The sequence below is a fragment of the Ictalurus punctatus genome, chromosome 11 (genome assembly GCF_001660625.3).
Source record: "Ictalurus punctatus breed USDA103 chromosome 11, Coco_2.0, whole genome shotgun sequence".
NCBI lineage: Eukaryota > Metazoa > Chordata > Actinopteri > Siluriformes > Ictaluridae > Ictalurus > Ictalurus punctatus.
The window spans coordinates 19,421,390-19,439,797 of NC_030426.2; the positions used below are offsets into that span (position 1 = coordinate 19,421,390).

The 18,408-nt window shown below is 39.8% G+C and overlaps 1 protein-coding gene across 1 annotated transcript in view; it reads right to left on the bottom strand.

Moving 5' to 3' along the window:
- Positions 1-4,412, bottom strand: part of cachd1 (cache domain containing 1) — a 97,988-nt gene extending 93,576 nt beyond the window's left edge. Inside the window, exon 1 of the mRNA XM_017480066.3 lies at positions 3,851-4,412. Within this exon, the coding sequence (XP_017335555.1) occupies positions 3,851-4,102 (252 nt within the window). The 5' untranslated portion in view covers positions 4,103-4,412. The remainder of the gene's footprint in view (positions 1-3,850) is intronic.
- Between the last annotated feature and the right edge of the window lie 13,996 nt (positions 4,413-18,408).

Below are 18,408 nucleotides of genomic sequence, written 5' to 3' on the forward strand. Positions count from 1 at the left end.
TCGTTTAAGAAGTACGCGAATTTTAACACTGTGTAGCACTACTGCCATACTAGAATGTTCCTTCTCTGTATATAAAACCGTACTCATTAAACGCTGCATATGATCAAACGCAAGCGTAAATGAATTTCAAAGCCTTAAATTGAAATGTTCCCTTTTCCCCCCGTGAGGATAGGTGCATGTTTTAATAAAGACAAAGCAGTTCAGAAGGTCACACTGGCAAAGCCGTGCACAAATACTATACGGCTATTTAATCAAAGCTTAACAAGCTTTCGCGTCATGGCTCATGCTCAAAAGAAACTAGCGCTGTGTGAGATACCCAGCCACTGGAACCAGGGTGATATTAAACTGGCTGTGGGGTTGGTACAATGTGAAGAGGCATGCCACCCAGACTGCTTGGAGTTGATGGATGGGTGGCCGTTGACTAGATGGTTCATTTGCATAGGGATGGTCTTAATGGACCACCGGTGAATGAGACAAATCCACTACACCTGAAGACTACGGACATAAAGCCAAGCTAGACATTTCGGAGTGTCTTCTTGCGTAAATACATATTTTTTTTTCCAAACCTGAAAGACACAACCGCACAAGTGTCCCATGATTCATTCTTCCTTGGCAGTCCTGCATGGACCGGGTTAATAAACAACTAAATCGTGTGTTACGGAGCGAAACGGACACTATGTAAACAGGATTACGCTGCAGCACGAAAGACGAAGAGCGTCCGCGTCAGAACGGCACGACATCGTCGTCTAAGGAGCAGAAATGAAACACAGAGCCCGCCGCTCCACTAAACACTCGGCGAGCAATACGGCTGGATCTGGAGAGAACACTAAAGCGTAGCTAATGCTAAAGCTTACCTGTGCATTAAAAAAAAAAAGAACACCGATATCTGAGTAAAACCTGAACTGTGAGCCAAGGAACCAGACATGGGCATGAGCACATTTTGTTTCACTGCGCTGAAAATTTACTTCAACTCAAGATCAGGTACTGCGTTTAAACAGCACCAAAAAAAAGGTCCCTTTAAAAAAAAAAAAAAATCTGCTAAGTGAAAGTGAGTGTTACATAAAAGTCAGCTTACAAAAAAGATCTTCAGTAAATCTTGAATGATGAATCAGAGGCAATTTTAAGATCTGTATCAGAAGTACCACATTATTTACTCTAACCTTAAATATTTATGTGGCTTGTAATCAGGCCAGATTTACAACATTTAACTTGAGTGTAGCCTACCGAAGAAGAACGCTTTCGAGCTTTTCGCCCCGAAAAACCCGATATCGCAGATTAGCCTGGACGCAACATTTACGTTAACATGCAGGGAATTTTCAACACCACTTCCAGCCTCTTTAAGCCAGAGCCGTCATTCAGGTGTAGGAGCTTGGCAATGCGACGTTGCAAGACTTGTTTTCATGGGCAGGGAAATATTTAAACTGGAAGCAGATCGTCCAAGCTTATGGGAATTGGTCTGACTTAAATACACAGCTCGATGTAACACAAATGTTTGAAATTAGCATTTCTGGGGGGGGGCTATTTTTCTGTTTTTTTGTTGTCGTTACATCCCCCCCCGACAGCTGCAACGATCATCTCGGATCAGATGTTTAAAAGAAGACTGCCAGAAGATTTTTTTTAAAAAGATTTTTTAAACGTGCATTTGTTTGAGCTGTTATCAATTATGAGGTTAATAGGAGAAAGAAGGAGTGAGCAAACAAGCATGTGCATGGGTGTGTGTGTTTTTGTAGGTGTGTGTGTGTGTGTGTGTGTGAGAGAGAGAGAGAGAGCCAGCGAGAGAGAAAGAGAGAGATTATTAACAACTAAGTGTGACAAAGGAGGAGCAATGGGAGTGGTGCAGGCCCCTCTGGGACGATGATGTGGTCTCCAGCTTTTCACAGAGATGAAAGGCCATTTGGGACGGGCCCCCCACAGACCACCACTCTGTCCTTTCACTATGAAGTGTACGCTCCTCCAACACCATCACATCACACCGTCATAACAAAGTCTGCCATTTGTTTCGAAAGTAGTATACAATTTCTCAAACAAGAGCCAGAATACACGTATGCTTTTTTTAAAAAATCATATTAACAATAATAGTTTTTGATGTACTTTTCCAACAGTGTAGCTAAGGAAAAAAAGGAAGAAAGAAAGCCTGTACCACACTGCATGCGTGCGCGCACACACACACACACACACACACACACACACACTATCCTATGCTCATTCTACTACAAATCAGTTGTTTTACTATTCCTTCACGCGGAAGGCTATTGAATTTTTTCTCCACTACTGCATGTTTCGCTGTGATAACTCGACACAAAATGCTGAACTGCATTGTATTCTCTGTCCATTTATCGCTTAGTTTTAATTTATAAAACCGTGAAATCAGGATAAGAGACAATTCTGCACGACGCAGAGGTTTTTTTCCCCCCTGCAAGTTAAATCAGTCGCTCTCAAAACAGGCTTCCTGAAGGCTAACCAAGAGGTCCTCTCTTTATTTATTTATTTATCTATCTATCATCACAGTGATGGAAACCACAACCCACTATCGTTAAATCAAAATTATTACAGAGAGTTCTTTTACAGTTATTAACCTATTTGGGGGGTCACTTGAATTAACCTCAATACCACAAAAACAAGCAGGATTATGAATAATATGAATGTTGGACCTAATGTGTTCCGTCAATGATAGGTTCAGGGATAGAAGGGCAAAAATAATTCATTATTGCACAGTAAGGCAGGGCAATATGATATAACTTCGATATCATGAGACGTTAATCCACAATAAGCTTTTATGAGATATCTTAGATATGGTGATCTCTTCAGGGTTAAAAAAAAAATAATAATAATAATTACAAATTTATAATATATAAACCTATAATAATAAATAAATATATATATATATATAAAGTAATATTAAATATTTGATGGTTGAATTTTGTACTTAATCTCAATGTAAAATTTTCAAATAATTCTTTTAATTAGCCTTTTTTTCTTTTCAATGTTAAAGATGTTTTTTCATTAATTAAAAAAAATTATATATTATATATATACACACACACACGCTAATTTTTACAAAAAAAATATTTAAAATAAATTGCTTTATTAAATATAAAAGCCTATTTTTTCCCCCTTTCCATTCTATATAATCACCCAACATTTTTTTCTAAATGACACCCCACTGTTTCTCTGACATGTTTTGAGCAAACCTATAAAACCAGGATATCTTGTGTTTCACAGAAACTCCGTCAAGAACCGTGATATGTTTGTTTGTTTGTTTGTTTTATCCTATCAATCACTCACCCCTAGTGCACAAATGTAAAGAATATTCAAGAAATAAATCAGTAGTGAGAGGGTCTGTGTAACTGAAGGTACACTTTAATTAGCTTCCTGGCTGCCAAAAACAAACAAACAAACAAACAAACAAACAAATTGAGAAGTCTTGGTTTCCATTAGTATGTTTAAGGTGCAGTTCAAGCTAAAAACATCTGGAAGACAGTGCTTAGTGCCTAATGCTTGTAGGGATGTCAAATAATATGAAAAATAACAAGAAAAACAAAAATACCAGACCCCAAAAGAGGAAGCGTTCTCTGAATTTAACTCCAGGATGTGACAAAGTGGAGCAAGTCACATAATAATAATAAAAACACAACACAAAAAAAACCTTCAAAGCAACACTCAAAGTATATCATCAGCATACTCTTATTAAAGCACAGAACTTACAGTGTATCCATCCAGCTTTACTTTACCAAAAATGTGTTTTAGGTACAACATGAGACTACACACAGCAAAATCCCACACAAATACACTCCCACACTCCCCATGAGAGAGCACAGACTCAGCAGAAGAGTGTTTGGTGTTTGCTCACCTGCATGGTGAAGACCCCCAGCTCCTGAGCCGAGAGCTGCTTCATCTGCACCGCCAACACTTGCGCTTGCTCCAGGATAGAAAAGTCGCTTTCGGCACCGCAAAGTCCTCCACACAGGAGTCCCGACAGAACCACGAGCCAACAGTTAATACTCTTCAAGTTGTTCCGGGAAAGCTGAGAGGGACTAGTCCAGGGCGAGGAGGAGGTAAACGCAGGGGAACTCACAGCTCCGAGGCGCGCGCGTCTCGCCATGATGGCTGGGGTTTGTTTAATAGTGAGCAGAAGGTCGCTCGAGAGAGAGAGAGAGAGAGAGAGAGAGAGAGAGAGCGCGGGGGAAAACTTCACTCGTTACCTTTTAACTTTGTCGCCGACGGTCGGTGTAGTTCCACTTTTCCAACTCCGATATCCTAAACACAAGGCGGTAAGACATAGTTTTGGGAACTAGTTTTAATCACGGAAACCCGATTCAAACACAAAAAAGTCCGCGTTTAGCCTCTTTAACGAGAGCCGCTTCGTAAACTCTGCGTAAAGCGCGAGCGTGAGCATCACAATAGGAGAGAAGAGCAGCGGCGGCGGTCAGGAAAACCCGCACCGGATCAGCCGCTCCTGCTGGATTGCGTCTGGAGTGGATTCTACTGGGATCGGAGCTGAGGCTACACTTGCTATGTTTCCATCCGTGTATTTTAGGATGTTAAAGAAAAAACGGTGGATGGAAACACCAGATGCGAATCCATGTTGAGAAAAAAACACACACAAAAAATAGAAACCATCAGTAAAATTCTAATGGTTTCCACTAGAAGTACCATTACAAACCACATTACCAAATGTTAATGCTTTCTCCTTTTTGGTGCTTAATGGTATCTGCTAGACCAGAGGTGTCCACACTTGGTCCCGGAGGGCCGCTGTTCTGCAGAGTTTAGCTTCAACTTGTCTCCACACCTGCCTGGAAGTTTCTAGTATGCCTAGCAAGACCTTGATTAGCCTTTTCAGATTGAATTGGGGTTAGGAGCTAAACTGTGCAGGACAGTGGCCCTCCAGGAGCAGGATTGGACATCCCTGTGCTAGATATTCACATTTACGGCATTTGGCAGATGCCCTTATATAGAGCAACTTAGGTTTATCTCATTTATAGTTAAGGGCCTTGCCTAAGGGCCCAACAGTGGTAGCTTGACATTGTTTGTTGAGGCTTAAGGGCCTTGCTCAAGGGCCCAACAGTCGTAGCTTGGCAGTGTTTGTTGAGGGTTAAGGGCCTCGCTCAAGGGCCCAACAGTGGTAGCTTGGCAGTGTTTGTTGAGGGTTAAGGGCCTTGCTCAAGGGCCCAACTGTGGTAGCTTGGCAGTGTTTGTTGAGGGTTAAGGGCCTTGCAAAAGGGCCCAACTGTGGTAGCTTGGCAGTGCTTGAATTCCTGATTTTCTGATCAGTAACCCAGAGCCTTTAACCACTGAGCCACCACTGCCCCAGACATAACATGTGACCGATAGAAAGTGACAAATTACCAGTGGAAACCCGCAGGGACCATTACAGTTTCAATTAAAACCAATACAATTACCATTTCCATTCCATTTTCTGTACTGCTTATCCTACACAGGGTCACGGGGAAACAAGGCAGGAAAGACCCTGGATGGGGTGCCAAACCATTGCACACCCATTCACACACTATGGACAAGGGCGCATGGTAGCTTAGTGGTTAGCACGTTCACCTCACACCTCCAGGGTTGGGGGATTGATTCCCACCGCTGCCCTGTCTGTGTGGAATTTGCATGTTCATTGCAGTCCAAAGACATGCAATTGTAGGCTGATTGGCATGTCCATAGTGTATGAATGTGTATGTGATTGTGTCCTGCGATGGATTGGCACCACGTCCAGCGTGTACCTTGACTTGCTCCCTGGGATAGGCTCCAAGTTCCTCACGACTCTGTAGGATAAGCGGTATAGAAAATGGATGGAAATACCAATCTTTGGACTGGGGGAGGAAACTGGAGTAACCCCTTAAAGCATGCAAACTCCACGCACAAAAGGTGGAGGCAGGATTTGTACCCCCATCCCCAGAAGTGCACAACAAACGTGCTAACCACTAAGCCACCATGCACTCCAATACAATTTCCATTACAACCAGTTTAAAGGCATTACATATTCTTTGAGTGCATTCTATTGTTGTTTATTTTCAGCAGGCTTATGCGCTTAATTGAGGAGGGAAATGTTTCTATTCGATAAGAAGACATGCCCATAAACTACGGAATAAATTTACAGAATAAATTCCTCTATGTGCATCAAAAAAAAAGTTATGTGACTTTGCCTCAACAAATGATGTGACTGGATAATTGGCAGAGGAAAGTAAAAATGGCGGAGAACTGGGGAGCGGTGGGTTGGCATAACTGGACTAACCAGCAAACCAATCTCGTTGCACAGCATCTCAAATGTTGTTTTTGTCTTTCTGAAATGCCAGAGCCAAAGTCTGTCATCAAAATGATTTGGTATAATTACCTCCCAGAACTGTCTCACATGACTCTGTTCTCAAATGTCAGGCATCCAGGATCAACCCAGTCGCAGGATAAAATGAGGTTTGTGATAACATTTATTATATTGAATAAAAGAGCCACAGTGGCTTCCCCGGTCGCACAACTTCCATTTGTAGTGATACTTTTCACCTGTTTACCCAGAACTGATGATTTTGTTCTCTTGAATAAATGGAATGGAAACAGTGCTTTATTCACAAATGTTTTATGGGATATTCCAATTTTTTGCATAAGTTAAATTGGAGACTTGGATGGATACATTGCTATCCACATGACCATGTTGACCAATTCGATCCCAGCAAATCAGATTTCCTGTCTTAATGTGACACGTTTTATTTTTTTTCTCAGTACTGTGTGGTCACAAAAGAATCTGATCTCAAATCAGACCCAACCCAATTTGGCTACATTCACATTAAGCTTCTTTGCACAATTCCATTTTTTTTTCTCAGATAAGATCTATCTTGAAGGTTCACATTTGTAACCCCAAGTGCCCTATATCTGTCTTTAATGTGAATGCACCTGTCCTCCAAAACACCACCATGTGCACACTGATTTCTTGTGCAATTCTCAAGTCCTCCCTGCAGAATCAAAACTCCATGGGGTACACGTACTCCACATACATTACTCTTTCTAATCTTAAAACCCTTAACCTCTAACCCTAACCCCAGATGCTAAACCACACGGAATATGAAACACACTTATAAAGCCTGAAACACACTAAGTTGTCTCATCCCCTGGACTTTTAGTTCGACTTCACCCAGGTAGGAAAAGCTGGATCAGGTCCACCTCCACACACTGGACATTTGGTTTGACTCCACCCAGGTAGATGAGCTGGATCAGGACCACCTCCACCCCCTAGACATTTGGTTTCACTCCACCCAGGTAAATGAGCTCGATCAGGTCTGGCTCTTCCACTGGACTTTTGGTTGTGACTCCACCCAGGTAAATGAGCTCGATCAGGTCTGGCTCCTCCACTGGACTTTTGGTTGTGACTCCACCCAGGTAAATGAGGTGGATCAGGTCTGGCTTCACTCCTCAGACTTTTGGTTCAATTCCACCCAGGTAAGTGAGCTGGATCAGGTCCACCTCCAACCCCTGGACTTTTGGTTCTGACTCTGCCCAGGTAGGAGGAGATGGATCAGATACAACTCCATGCCCTAGACCTTTGCCTCTGCAGCAAGGGGTACTTGCATTTCTTTTAAACACTACTCAGATTTGGAATGTTCCTCCCAGTTTTTCTTGAATTTATTCCCCAAATATCAAGTAAATCACCAATTTCTTCATTCTTCCAGTTGAATATAATCATTGTGGTTTTACTACACTTATGACACTAGCTGGTTAAGACAATAGCGATATGCACATGCGCATTGGGAAAAAGCCACATGAATTCCGATCTGACCCTGCTAATTCATGTTGTATGGCCATTTATCAGACATGTATCTGATCTAGGACTACATTCAAAAGTGGCTTGAAGAAGAAGCCTTCATTTGTCACATACACATAACAGCACAGTGAAATTCTTTTCTTTGCACATCACAGCTTGTAAGGATGCTGGGGTCAGAGCAATACATGTTATAGCACAGTGAAATTCTTTTCTTTGCATATCACAGCTTGTAAGGATGCTGGGGTCAGAGCACAGTGTCAGCCATGATACAGCACCCCTGGAGCAGATAGGGTTTGCTCAAGGGTCCAACAGTTGCAGCTTGGCAGTGCTGGGGCTTGAACCACCACCCTTCTGATCAGTAACCAAGCGCCTTAACCACCACTGCTCCTTAAGCCTGATATGAAAAGATCAGATTTTTATGACTACACAGTCCTGAAAAAGATTTGTGTCAGTTTAATGCAGACAATCAGATTTGTATCTCTTCAACCTGTTTAAATCGAGGTATGTATATAGGGCATTTTGGGACACACTCTGTACAAGCGGGGAATACACCCTGGATGGGGATGCCAGTTCATCACAGGGCATCATGAGGACACATTTAGAAACCCACAGGTAATTTAGTGTAGCTAAACGGAGAACCTGGAGGAAACCCATGGGGAGAACAGGCAATAACCCAAGCTCAGGATCAAACCGGAGACCCTGGAGCTATGAAGCACCAACACTTCTATGCTGCTGGTTTTCAAATATTAAACTATGTATAATATATGCAACTCCATAATGCCTAAATAAAGATTTATCATTTGATTACTTTGTACAGCTTAAATTGGCTAACTGTGCATGCTTTGGTTCAGATTTGCCAAAAGCAGGCAGTTCCTCTGATCATCGGTCAATAAAGTTAGTTGTCTCTGCTATGACGGGATTAAATAATAATACCCAACATCAAAAAGCAGTCATGCTGCGGCTTTGAACCTCCGAAACAAGCTCAGTATTGTTCCTCCCACAGTGGACCTAAATTATGTCCAGGATCTGCTCAGTTAAAAGCTGAAAATATAAGCTTAAGTGTCTAAGTTTCCAACTGCTTCCCAGTGGGGTTGAGGAAATATTGTACAAAATTGCATTATTTCTGAGAATTATAGAGAAAGTTGTTCTATATGCTGTATGGTGTATTTCCCATTTGTTCAGTGGACATCCAGATAGCATGTTGGCCATGAACTTGAGAGATCCAGACACTGGGATGTCTAATTACTATGGGTTATCAGACAGTAGAATGAAAACACAGGCATGTTTTTCAATCAGAAAATCTATTGTTTATGCAGAGTGCTCAAACTGGGACTTGGAAACAAGCCAAGATAACTTTGTGACAGTTAGATGCGTTTGGTGATTTTTCAGAGAAAGGCAATCCTTTCAGAGCAATTCCACAATTGTGGTGCCATTCGTGTCCCACTGATATTCCATTTACTAATATGTATATATATGTATAGTATACTGTATGTAAAAAATAACAAATTAAACGCAGCTAAAGTATCCTTCCCAACAACCTATGTGCATGTTTAGGTAAATAACTACAAAAACTACATTTAGCCTGTTCTAACCATACAACTACATTCTATTTACTTTGAAATATTATGTTTAAAATACTTTTAAAAATCCTTTTTTGGTATTAATGTGTGAATCCATTTAACATCTCATGCATGAAGCATTTTTTCCATGACATCTATTATAGATTAGTAAAAAAAAAAGAAAAAAAAAAGAGTACATTTTACCTCTGTCCCACAACATTTACACACCCCTATTACCTGAACACATGTACCCCTCACAGATACCCCTATGAAATATCTGGAATATTCCACAAGTCGCATGTTTCAATATAAAGCTCTGTCATCCAAATTTCCTAAAGATCATGAGAAGAATTGCATTCTCTCATTCTTTTTTATTTATTTTCCAGAAATTTAAATCTTGACGGGTGGCACAGTGGCTTAGTGGTTAGTACGTTTGCCGTGCACCTCCGGAGTTGGGGGTTTGAATCGCGTCTCCACCTTGTATGCGTGGAGTTTGCATGTTCTCACCGTGCTTCGGGGGTTTCCTCCGGGCACTCTAGTTTCCTCCCCCAGTCAAGAGACTTGTTGTAGGCTGATTAGCATTTCCAAATTGTCTGTAGTGTTTGAATGGGTGTGTGAGTGTATATGCGATTGTGCCCTATGATGGATTGGCACCCCGGGCAGGGTGTTCCTCACCTTGTGCCCAAAGTTCCCTGGGATAGGCTCTAGGCTCCCCTGTGGCCATGTGTAGGAGAAGTGGTGTGGAAAATGGATGGATGGATGAAATTTTGACTGACAAGGTCACTTTGAAAGTGCAACCCCATTACCCAAATTACATGCTGAAAGTAATTCATAATAAGTATAGTTTAAGTAAATCATTATAATTTTTATGTTAATGGTAATAAAGAATTTTATTCTTAGTGTCCTCATGTCATTAGCATATATGCTAGTTAACCACATTTAGTGTATTTGCTAATTCTATGCTAAAAAGTATCCTGTTACGCTCACCCCTGTTATTCATTTAAGATCAAAAATGCAGCAAAGAAACCTTATAATTAAAAAAATAAAAATAAAGAAACAAAGATTGTTACATGAGTTGGGTTAACACATTTTTTGAATGGTTAAATGCATGTAAAGTCAATGATTCAAAAATAAAGTTGAATTTTTAAGAGTTGTTCTCTGTCTAAGTAGATTACAATGTATTACAACTGTTATGGCAATGTTTTATTCATGTAACTATAATGCACTGAAAAGCCTTTATAGAATTTAAAATCTCCTGCAGTCAAATTAAGACCCATGTTTAATAATGAGCATTGTCAAAAGTTAAAAGATACACTATATGGCCAAAATATGTGGACAGGTGATCACCAAACCAATATGTGGGTACTCCACAAACTGTTGCCCCAAAGCTGGAAACATATAGCTGTCTAGAATGTCTTTGTCTGAGGTATCATTAAGATTTCCTTTCACTAGAACTGTGCACAAAGTGACATCCATAGAGACATGGTTTGGCAATGTTGGTGTTGACAAACATCAGTAGCCTACGCAGAACCCTGACCTCAACCCCTCTGAACACCTTTCGAATGAACTGTTGCGCCAACTTCATGCCAAGTCTTGTTTTTGGACATCAGTGCCCAACCTTTTGTGTTCTTGTGGCTGAATGGGCAAATCCTCACAGCCACATTTCACAATCTAGTGCAGTGGTCACCAACCATGTTTCTGGAGATCTGCCTAACTGTAGCTCCAACCATAATCGTGCTCACGTTACCATTGCCTTAAGAAGTTCTTGATCAAATACAACACGTGTGTTAGAGATTTTGGTTGGAGATGAAGCCTGCAAGAAGGTAGATCTCAAGAACAAGCGTTGATGATCACTGATCTAGTGGAAGGACTTCTCGAAAGAGTGCAGGTTGTTACAGCAGCAAAAGGGAAACAAGTCAATATTAATACCCATGGTTTTGGAATGGGAGGTTCAATACTCTGGTGTCCAAATACTTTTGGCTATATAGTTGATATCACTAAATGTAACCACTCATGGAAGCATCATTGCATACCTGTACTGTTTTAATAGCAAATATTTGAAGAAAAAATTCAGAAAAGAAAAAAGAAACACAAGGTTTTATCCGGCCTCACCCGGAAGATGGGTTTTCTATTGAGCCTGGTTCCTCTCACGAGCTCTTCCTCATGGCATGTCTAGGGAGTTTTTCCAGCACTGTCAGTTCTGGCTTGCTCATTAGGAATCTAAATATGCATCTGTATTTCTGCTGCTTTCTGATAATGTCTATTGTTAACAGCACTAAATTGAATTCTTCCGAATTGAGTATTCATTGCAATGTTCTTCTCTTTTTGTCCAAGTCAAAACACTTTGCATCAGTGTAGTAACGTTCTTTATTTCTGCACAATGCCCTCATGGTGAGATGTTTTGGCTTCTATGAGGTACATCCAGAGCCCACATCAGCACTTCCTCCAGTCAGCGGTTTAGTAGAAGATGAATAGAGAGAAGGTGAAGAAGAGGATGAAGCGGCAGGACAGACAGAATTGTGAGGAGCTCCTGCAGCACATGCCGCTTGATCCACAGCCAGAGGAGATGAAAGGAGCGCCAGGCCTTCCTCCGCCTCCTGCTGTTGCTGCTGCCAATGCCTGCTGAGCCCAGATGCTGGAAGAGCTCGAGCTGCTCCTGCTGCAGCCGCGCTGCTTCATATGAAAATTTCATGAGCATATTCAGTATGGCTGTCAGTTTTGAATATGAATTGCATTTGTATCATTCAGCAATGCAAAACACATTAAGATTATAAATAAAGGTTGGGTATCGTCTGGTCAAACAGACAAACAAAAGACATGTGACATATTCCCTGTCCATGCAGATCCAGGTCTCATTTAGTGTCTAACACATGCTAATAATGTCTTTTCCTAGCCTCTTGAAAAGAAGAAGGGCTTTGGGAGGTCTTATTAGCAATATGAGGAGCCGCCAGTGTCAGTAATGGGAAGATAAAAACCAACCCGACTTGTATTTTGTCTCTTCAGTGTCCCTTTGAATGATTTAGTTCAAATCTGATACTAAAGACTGTCAAATGAACACACCCATGAGTCATGCTCACCTTTCACACACCACAGAAATAATCCTGTCAAGAAAAAAACCCCAAGCAGAGCAAGAGAAAGTGAAGCAGTTTCTCTTTCTGTGTCACTGTACACAAACAGTGTGAGACAAGCAAAGTCTGCTGGGACAATTACAGTATGTCCGTGGTATCATATCCAATAAAGGACATAAGCTAAATGATTGAATTTGTGCAAATATATATTTAGACTGGAATCAGATCCAAAGAGAAAAGTCACACAAACTTCATGTGTGTAAAGTTCACATATGAATCGTTTGATTATTCACTCATTCACAAGTGTAACACATTTTTCCCTTTGCACGCCATTAAGCATACGCACTGGCTAAACATCATCTACATGGAAAATGTTTTTTTCTTTCTTAAAATTGAAAATCTGAAAGCTGAAAACTGAACGAGCACATAACCATGACAGACTGAGAGCAAGAAAATATTTTACTCATCAGAGTAAAAAGATATTGGTCTATGGACTAAAGAAATTATGCCAATCTAGTGTTCTGTGCACGGCATCCGACCACATTAATCTGAGGCTTTGATAGTTCTGGCCTGATAGGAAGTGCCTTCGAAACACCAGATCTTAACCTAACACAGACTCATCTTTTGGTTTCTCTTCAATATGAACAGTAAAAGGAGAAGCTTTTACTTACTTTTATGAATTATGGAATTAGTGTGTGTGTGTGTGTGTGTGTGTGTGAGAGTGTGTGTGTGTGTGTGTATATATATACATATATACATACATACATACATACATACTGATGGGAATTCTCTTATATCAAGTACTCTCAATATCATGAACTGCTCTTAAGACACCTTAGATACGGGGAATACTGGGTTATAGCTGTTGTTTGTGTATTTCTGTGCTATCAAATACCCATGATGAATCAATTCACTTTATTACCTCTTTGAATGAGCTGATCAACTGCCATCCTTTATTATAGCTGACACATGTATTTTCTATATCTTGAAAGACTTATTTTCGTAGTGTGCTGTGTGGCACCTGCACAAGCAGAAACCCGTCCACTACGCAATGCTGTTATCAATGTGCATAAATACTTCTGTTCTAGACGAAATAAACTGGATGTCTCTGTGAACAGCAATGTGTCAGTACATTCATTTCGAATCCCCAGGCCTGAACACTCTGTGGTAAATCACAGTCTCTCGCTCATAGCACTGAACTAAGAGTCAATAGAAGTAAAAAAGGCTGGAAGGCATGACGGAAGATCTGAAAGACATAATCTGAGATTCCTTAAAATCTAACACATACACACGCACACACACACGCACATATATATTTACATACATACACACACACACACCAATCACATCAAGTGAAGTGAATAACATTGACTATCTCATTACAATGTCCCCATATGCAGCAAGCTGCGATGCACTGTGTGCTCTGACTCCTTTGTATGGTCCGGCTTTGGCTCAGGTGGCAGAGCGGGTTGTCCACTAATCACAGTTGGCGGTTCAATCCCCGGCCCACATACTTCCACATGCTGAAGTGTCCTTGGTCAAGACACTGAAAAAGTTGCTATATACAGTTGTGCCCAAAAGTTTGCATACCCCTTGCAGAATGTGCATCTACACCGATCATCCTGTTCAAAAGTTTACACCCCCCTGGCTCTTAATGTATCGTGTTACCTTCTTGAGCATCAGTGAATGTTTACACCTTATGTAATAGCTGTGTACGAGTCCCTCAGTTGTCCTCAGGGTGAAAAGATGGGTCTCAACATCATATAGCAGCTGGAGGAAAGAGGTCAAATATGCAGAAGGTGCTGGAAAAGCAATGAATGTGCAGGACCTGGAGGATTATTCTGAAAAACAGTGGGCAGTTTAACTGATCAGGACAAACAAGGGACTCATGAACAACTCTCACAAAACACAATAACAGTCGAGGATCCTCCAGGTAACAACACACAGTATTAAGAATCAAGGGTATGTAAACTTTTGAACAGGGAACTTTTTATAAATTCAGCTATAATCTTGTCTTGTGGACTATATGTAAACATGTGTTTTATGTAATAGCTTATTCAGGACAGTTCTAAATAATAATAAAAAAAAACACATTCGATTTTTATGATCCCTCTTATTTTGTTAACAGAATTAAGATTTAGCAGATTCTGCAAGGGGTATGAAAACTTTTGAGCATAACTGTTTATATACACACAGTACTGTGGCACCCTATTTTTTTTGTACAAACTTTGCTATAGTTTTTATTTTATTTTATGGTTTCTACATAATCAAGTCAGTACAAAAAACATTTTAGATTCCCAAACATTAGTTTTCCAGCACAAAATTAACTGTTTGTTAATTTTTTTTTAAAAAAAGAAAAGAAATAAAAATGTATGTCATTAAATAAAGCAGCATATTACGTAAGAGACCACTTTTCAGAAAAAAAAACAATTATGCTGCAAAAATAAGAATAATGCTGCTCATTTCCTTATAAAACAGCACAAATTGTACCAGAGACTACTATTTCTATTGTTATTTTATTTAAAAAATTTTGCCACACCAAATATTGACTTTGTTTCATTTACTACTGTTTAATTTTAAGGCATCTTTGCTCTATAGCATTTCTTTGCATGTGCCTAAAACCTTTGCACAGCACTGTATATATATATATATATATATATATATATATATATATATATATATATATATATATATATATATATATATATATATATATATATATATATATATATATATATATATGTTTATCATGAAGTTGAGGTATTAAAGAATGTTGTTTGAAGCAGAAAAACCCTAATTTTGGCCATAACTATTTGGCTGTTTACCAGAATTCAGCAACAACAGACAGAATTTCCACAGACCTCCAAACATACTGTATATAACTGATTGCAGAACATTAAAGTCCCATTCGTTTGTGAAGATTAAAACCAGTAGTGAAGAGTTTGTGAGAACAATTTAAGTTCAAAACACTGCCATAAGATCGCATTTCATTTCAGCGATGTCACACAAATCATCAGTTCTGCAGCAGCCTTTGTTTGCCATGAGTCCCATCCATATTTTAAATTTCTCAGATCCATGTATAGCAACCTTCCATAATTACATAGCTCTGTAATATTTCTCCAGCATCTCCTTAAAAATGTATATAGAAGTCCAGATAATGAAGGTGATGATAAAAATATTTATATTCATTTGACTGTGAGACCGTGAACCATGTCCAAATGGTGATGCTCCAGAATTTACCTTCAAGAAGAAAACTTCAAGAAGAAAATGGTCAAAAATCTGCTAAAACAGACCTAAATAATGAGCAGATGGTTAAAACACTCTGGATGCTGGCAAAGACAGAGGCAAAAGGCCCAGGAAAGGGGCTGCGTTCACTAGGCCAGTTTTTGCACTGACAAATAAATGGCTCCACATATGCACTTTCTTTTCATACTCCTTTTAAAGACCTTTTTTCCCCCCAGAGATGTCTCTTTGTGGGATTTGGGGTGGTTTAATGAACCCAGTTGCCATGACAACCTTATTCCTAGCTTTTTCCTGAGCCATGAAACTGAATCTTGTTTTTTTTCCCTCCCTTTTTTCTCCTCGCCATTTCAACATCAATGCAGCAAGACAAGCTTTAAGGGCTAAGCCGATTCCCAGCTGAAACCATTTTCTATTTCTGTCTGCACTAAACACTGAGTTTGCAGCTTGTTTTGACACTGCTGGGAGTGTGTACAACTGTAACAACCCCAACTGTGAAGTGAGAGTGATTACACCTCTCTGAATGAGGGAATACATTCCCAAAGCTGCAATCATAGTAAGTGTGAAACAGGTGAAAATATCATTAATGTGAAGCACCAGTGTTTTTCACGTGTGCTTATCTACACAAGACATCTGTGAAGTACGCAGGTCTTGGCTGGATTTGGGGATGAATTTTATATTTCTAAATGAGATCAAATGAACCTTGTCTTTGTTCAGATGTAGATGCTCTGCTTTAATCAGCAGGGTCATAAATAATATACTGTAAGCTCTTAAATATTTCGGAGTATAGATGACTGTCAGCTCTGTATCACTGAGGAATGTGAAAACTATTTTGGCTGTAGGCGGGTAGTTAATGAAATCATTAAATCATCACCGCCATTCACTTCTTATATTTATGTAAAATGTCATTCAGGCTTAAGACACTATTCATAACTAGCTTTTATTTTAGGCTAATCGGACTGGATGATTTGCATTTTTATTTGTAATATCACCCAAAAAAACCCCTAGTAAGTTCAAATGTTTACCCATATAGGTGTAGGGTGTATATTCTACACTTTAGCAATTGCTGCTTTTAGTATCCAGTAAGCTTTATTTAAGAGCCAAAGCAACAAAATAATAATTGCTTATAGAATGCTTTGCAGAGTCATTTTATTATGTGTAGTATGCAAATATATACTCATTGCAACTTAGGACAAAATGAGGCTCTGGGTAGATGGATGATGATAGACAGACGACTAACCAACTAATCAACTAACTAACTAACTAACCAACCAACCAACCAACTAACTAACTAACTACAAGAACTACAGTGATACAGGAGACACCAGAAAACTACATTTTTTGCCATTTTTTCAACAAACAAACAAACAAACTACAATGATACAGGTGACACCAGAAAACTACACCTTTCTTCCACTTTTCCAGCTAAAGAAGCAGTTAGACAAATCAACACCAAAACATTCACCTGGGAAGAAGCTCATTCGCTTCTTGGTGACGTTGTGTAGCTGAACTTTGACCTTTGAATTTCTGAACCTCTGTTTTGTGAGTCATTAGAAAACAGGAAGTGTAGGCGGTGGTCGTGGTTGATAAAACACGAAGGGGCAGCTCATTATTAAGTAGCTGTAAAAATAAACAGATTTTTTTCACTTGCTTTTATTTTACTAATGTTTAGCTAGCTAATGTTCCCCCCCCGTACATTTTCTGCAAAATCATACCTGCCCAAGCTGACACACTGTGAACGCATGCAAATCGAAGGTATCATGTGATCAGTGCGGGGAGCACTGTGTCTTAGTGGTTAGCATGTTGTTCTCGCACATCTGGGGTCGGGGGCTCAAACACAGTCTACTCTGTTCTCTCTGTGCTTCGGGGGTTTCCTCCGGGTACTCCGGTTTCCTCCGCTAGTCCAAAGACATGCATTGTAGGCTGATTGGCATTTCCAAATTGTCCGTAGTGAGTGAATGGGTGTGTTATTGTGCACCCAGTCCAGGGTGTCCCCTGCCTTGTCCCCCGAGTTCCCTGGGAAAAGCTCCAGGCTCCACGTGAACCTGTGTAGGATAAGCGGTATGGAAAATTGATAGATGGATGGACGTAATCAGTGCTTTTATAATTGTTTTAATAGACAGGTCCTTCAGTAATAAAAGCATATGTGTGCTATAATAATTTTTATATCAAGTATTTTGTATTCCTTGTAAACCACAAACAAGTGGTTTTATAGGCTATTTTCTATTTTATATCACTATTAAAAATATAAATATTGCACCAATACTAAGTTATGTCATGCTAATTTCAGCAATTATATTAAGTAAGCCTGCATGTTTAGCTAAATAGCTTAGCAGTGCTTTTGGACAGTTGTTCTGGGACTCGTTTTGCTCAGCACTTACACAAAATCGGTCACACATTCTTCATGTTTGTTCGGATTTTCCTCAGAAACATGTATTATTAAAGCTTTGGGACCTATATATTCAGCTTAACTCCAACACTGTCTTAAATCATAATCCACTGAAGAAATTCCTTTTCTGTCTGATCCTGTCCAGCCATGACAATAATTTAAGGCTAACTCTATTTCCAGCCACTATATAAAGCACTTTACTGCTAACTGTGCTTTAACTCTGGGCCTGCTGCCATGAGGAGGATGGATAAAACAGTACAGTTGGACAAAAGACCTTGTGTGCCACTTCATTTCATTTTGTACACAGGGTGATGGGTCATCTCTGCTTTCTCCATATGAAGCTTAGAACAGTCACGTTGTATTTTGAATCAGGATTCTGATGTGTACCGAATACCAAATACC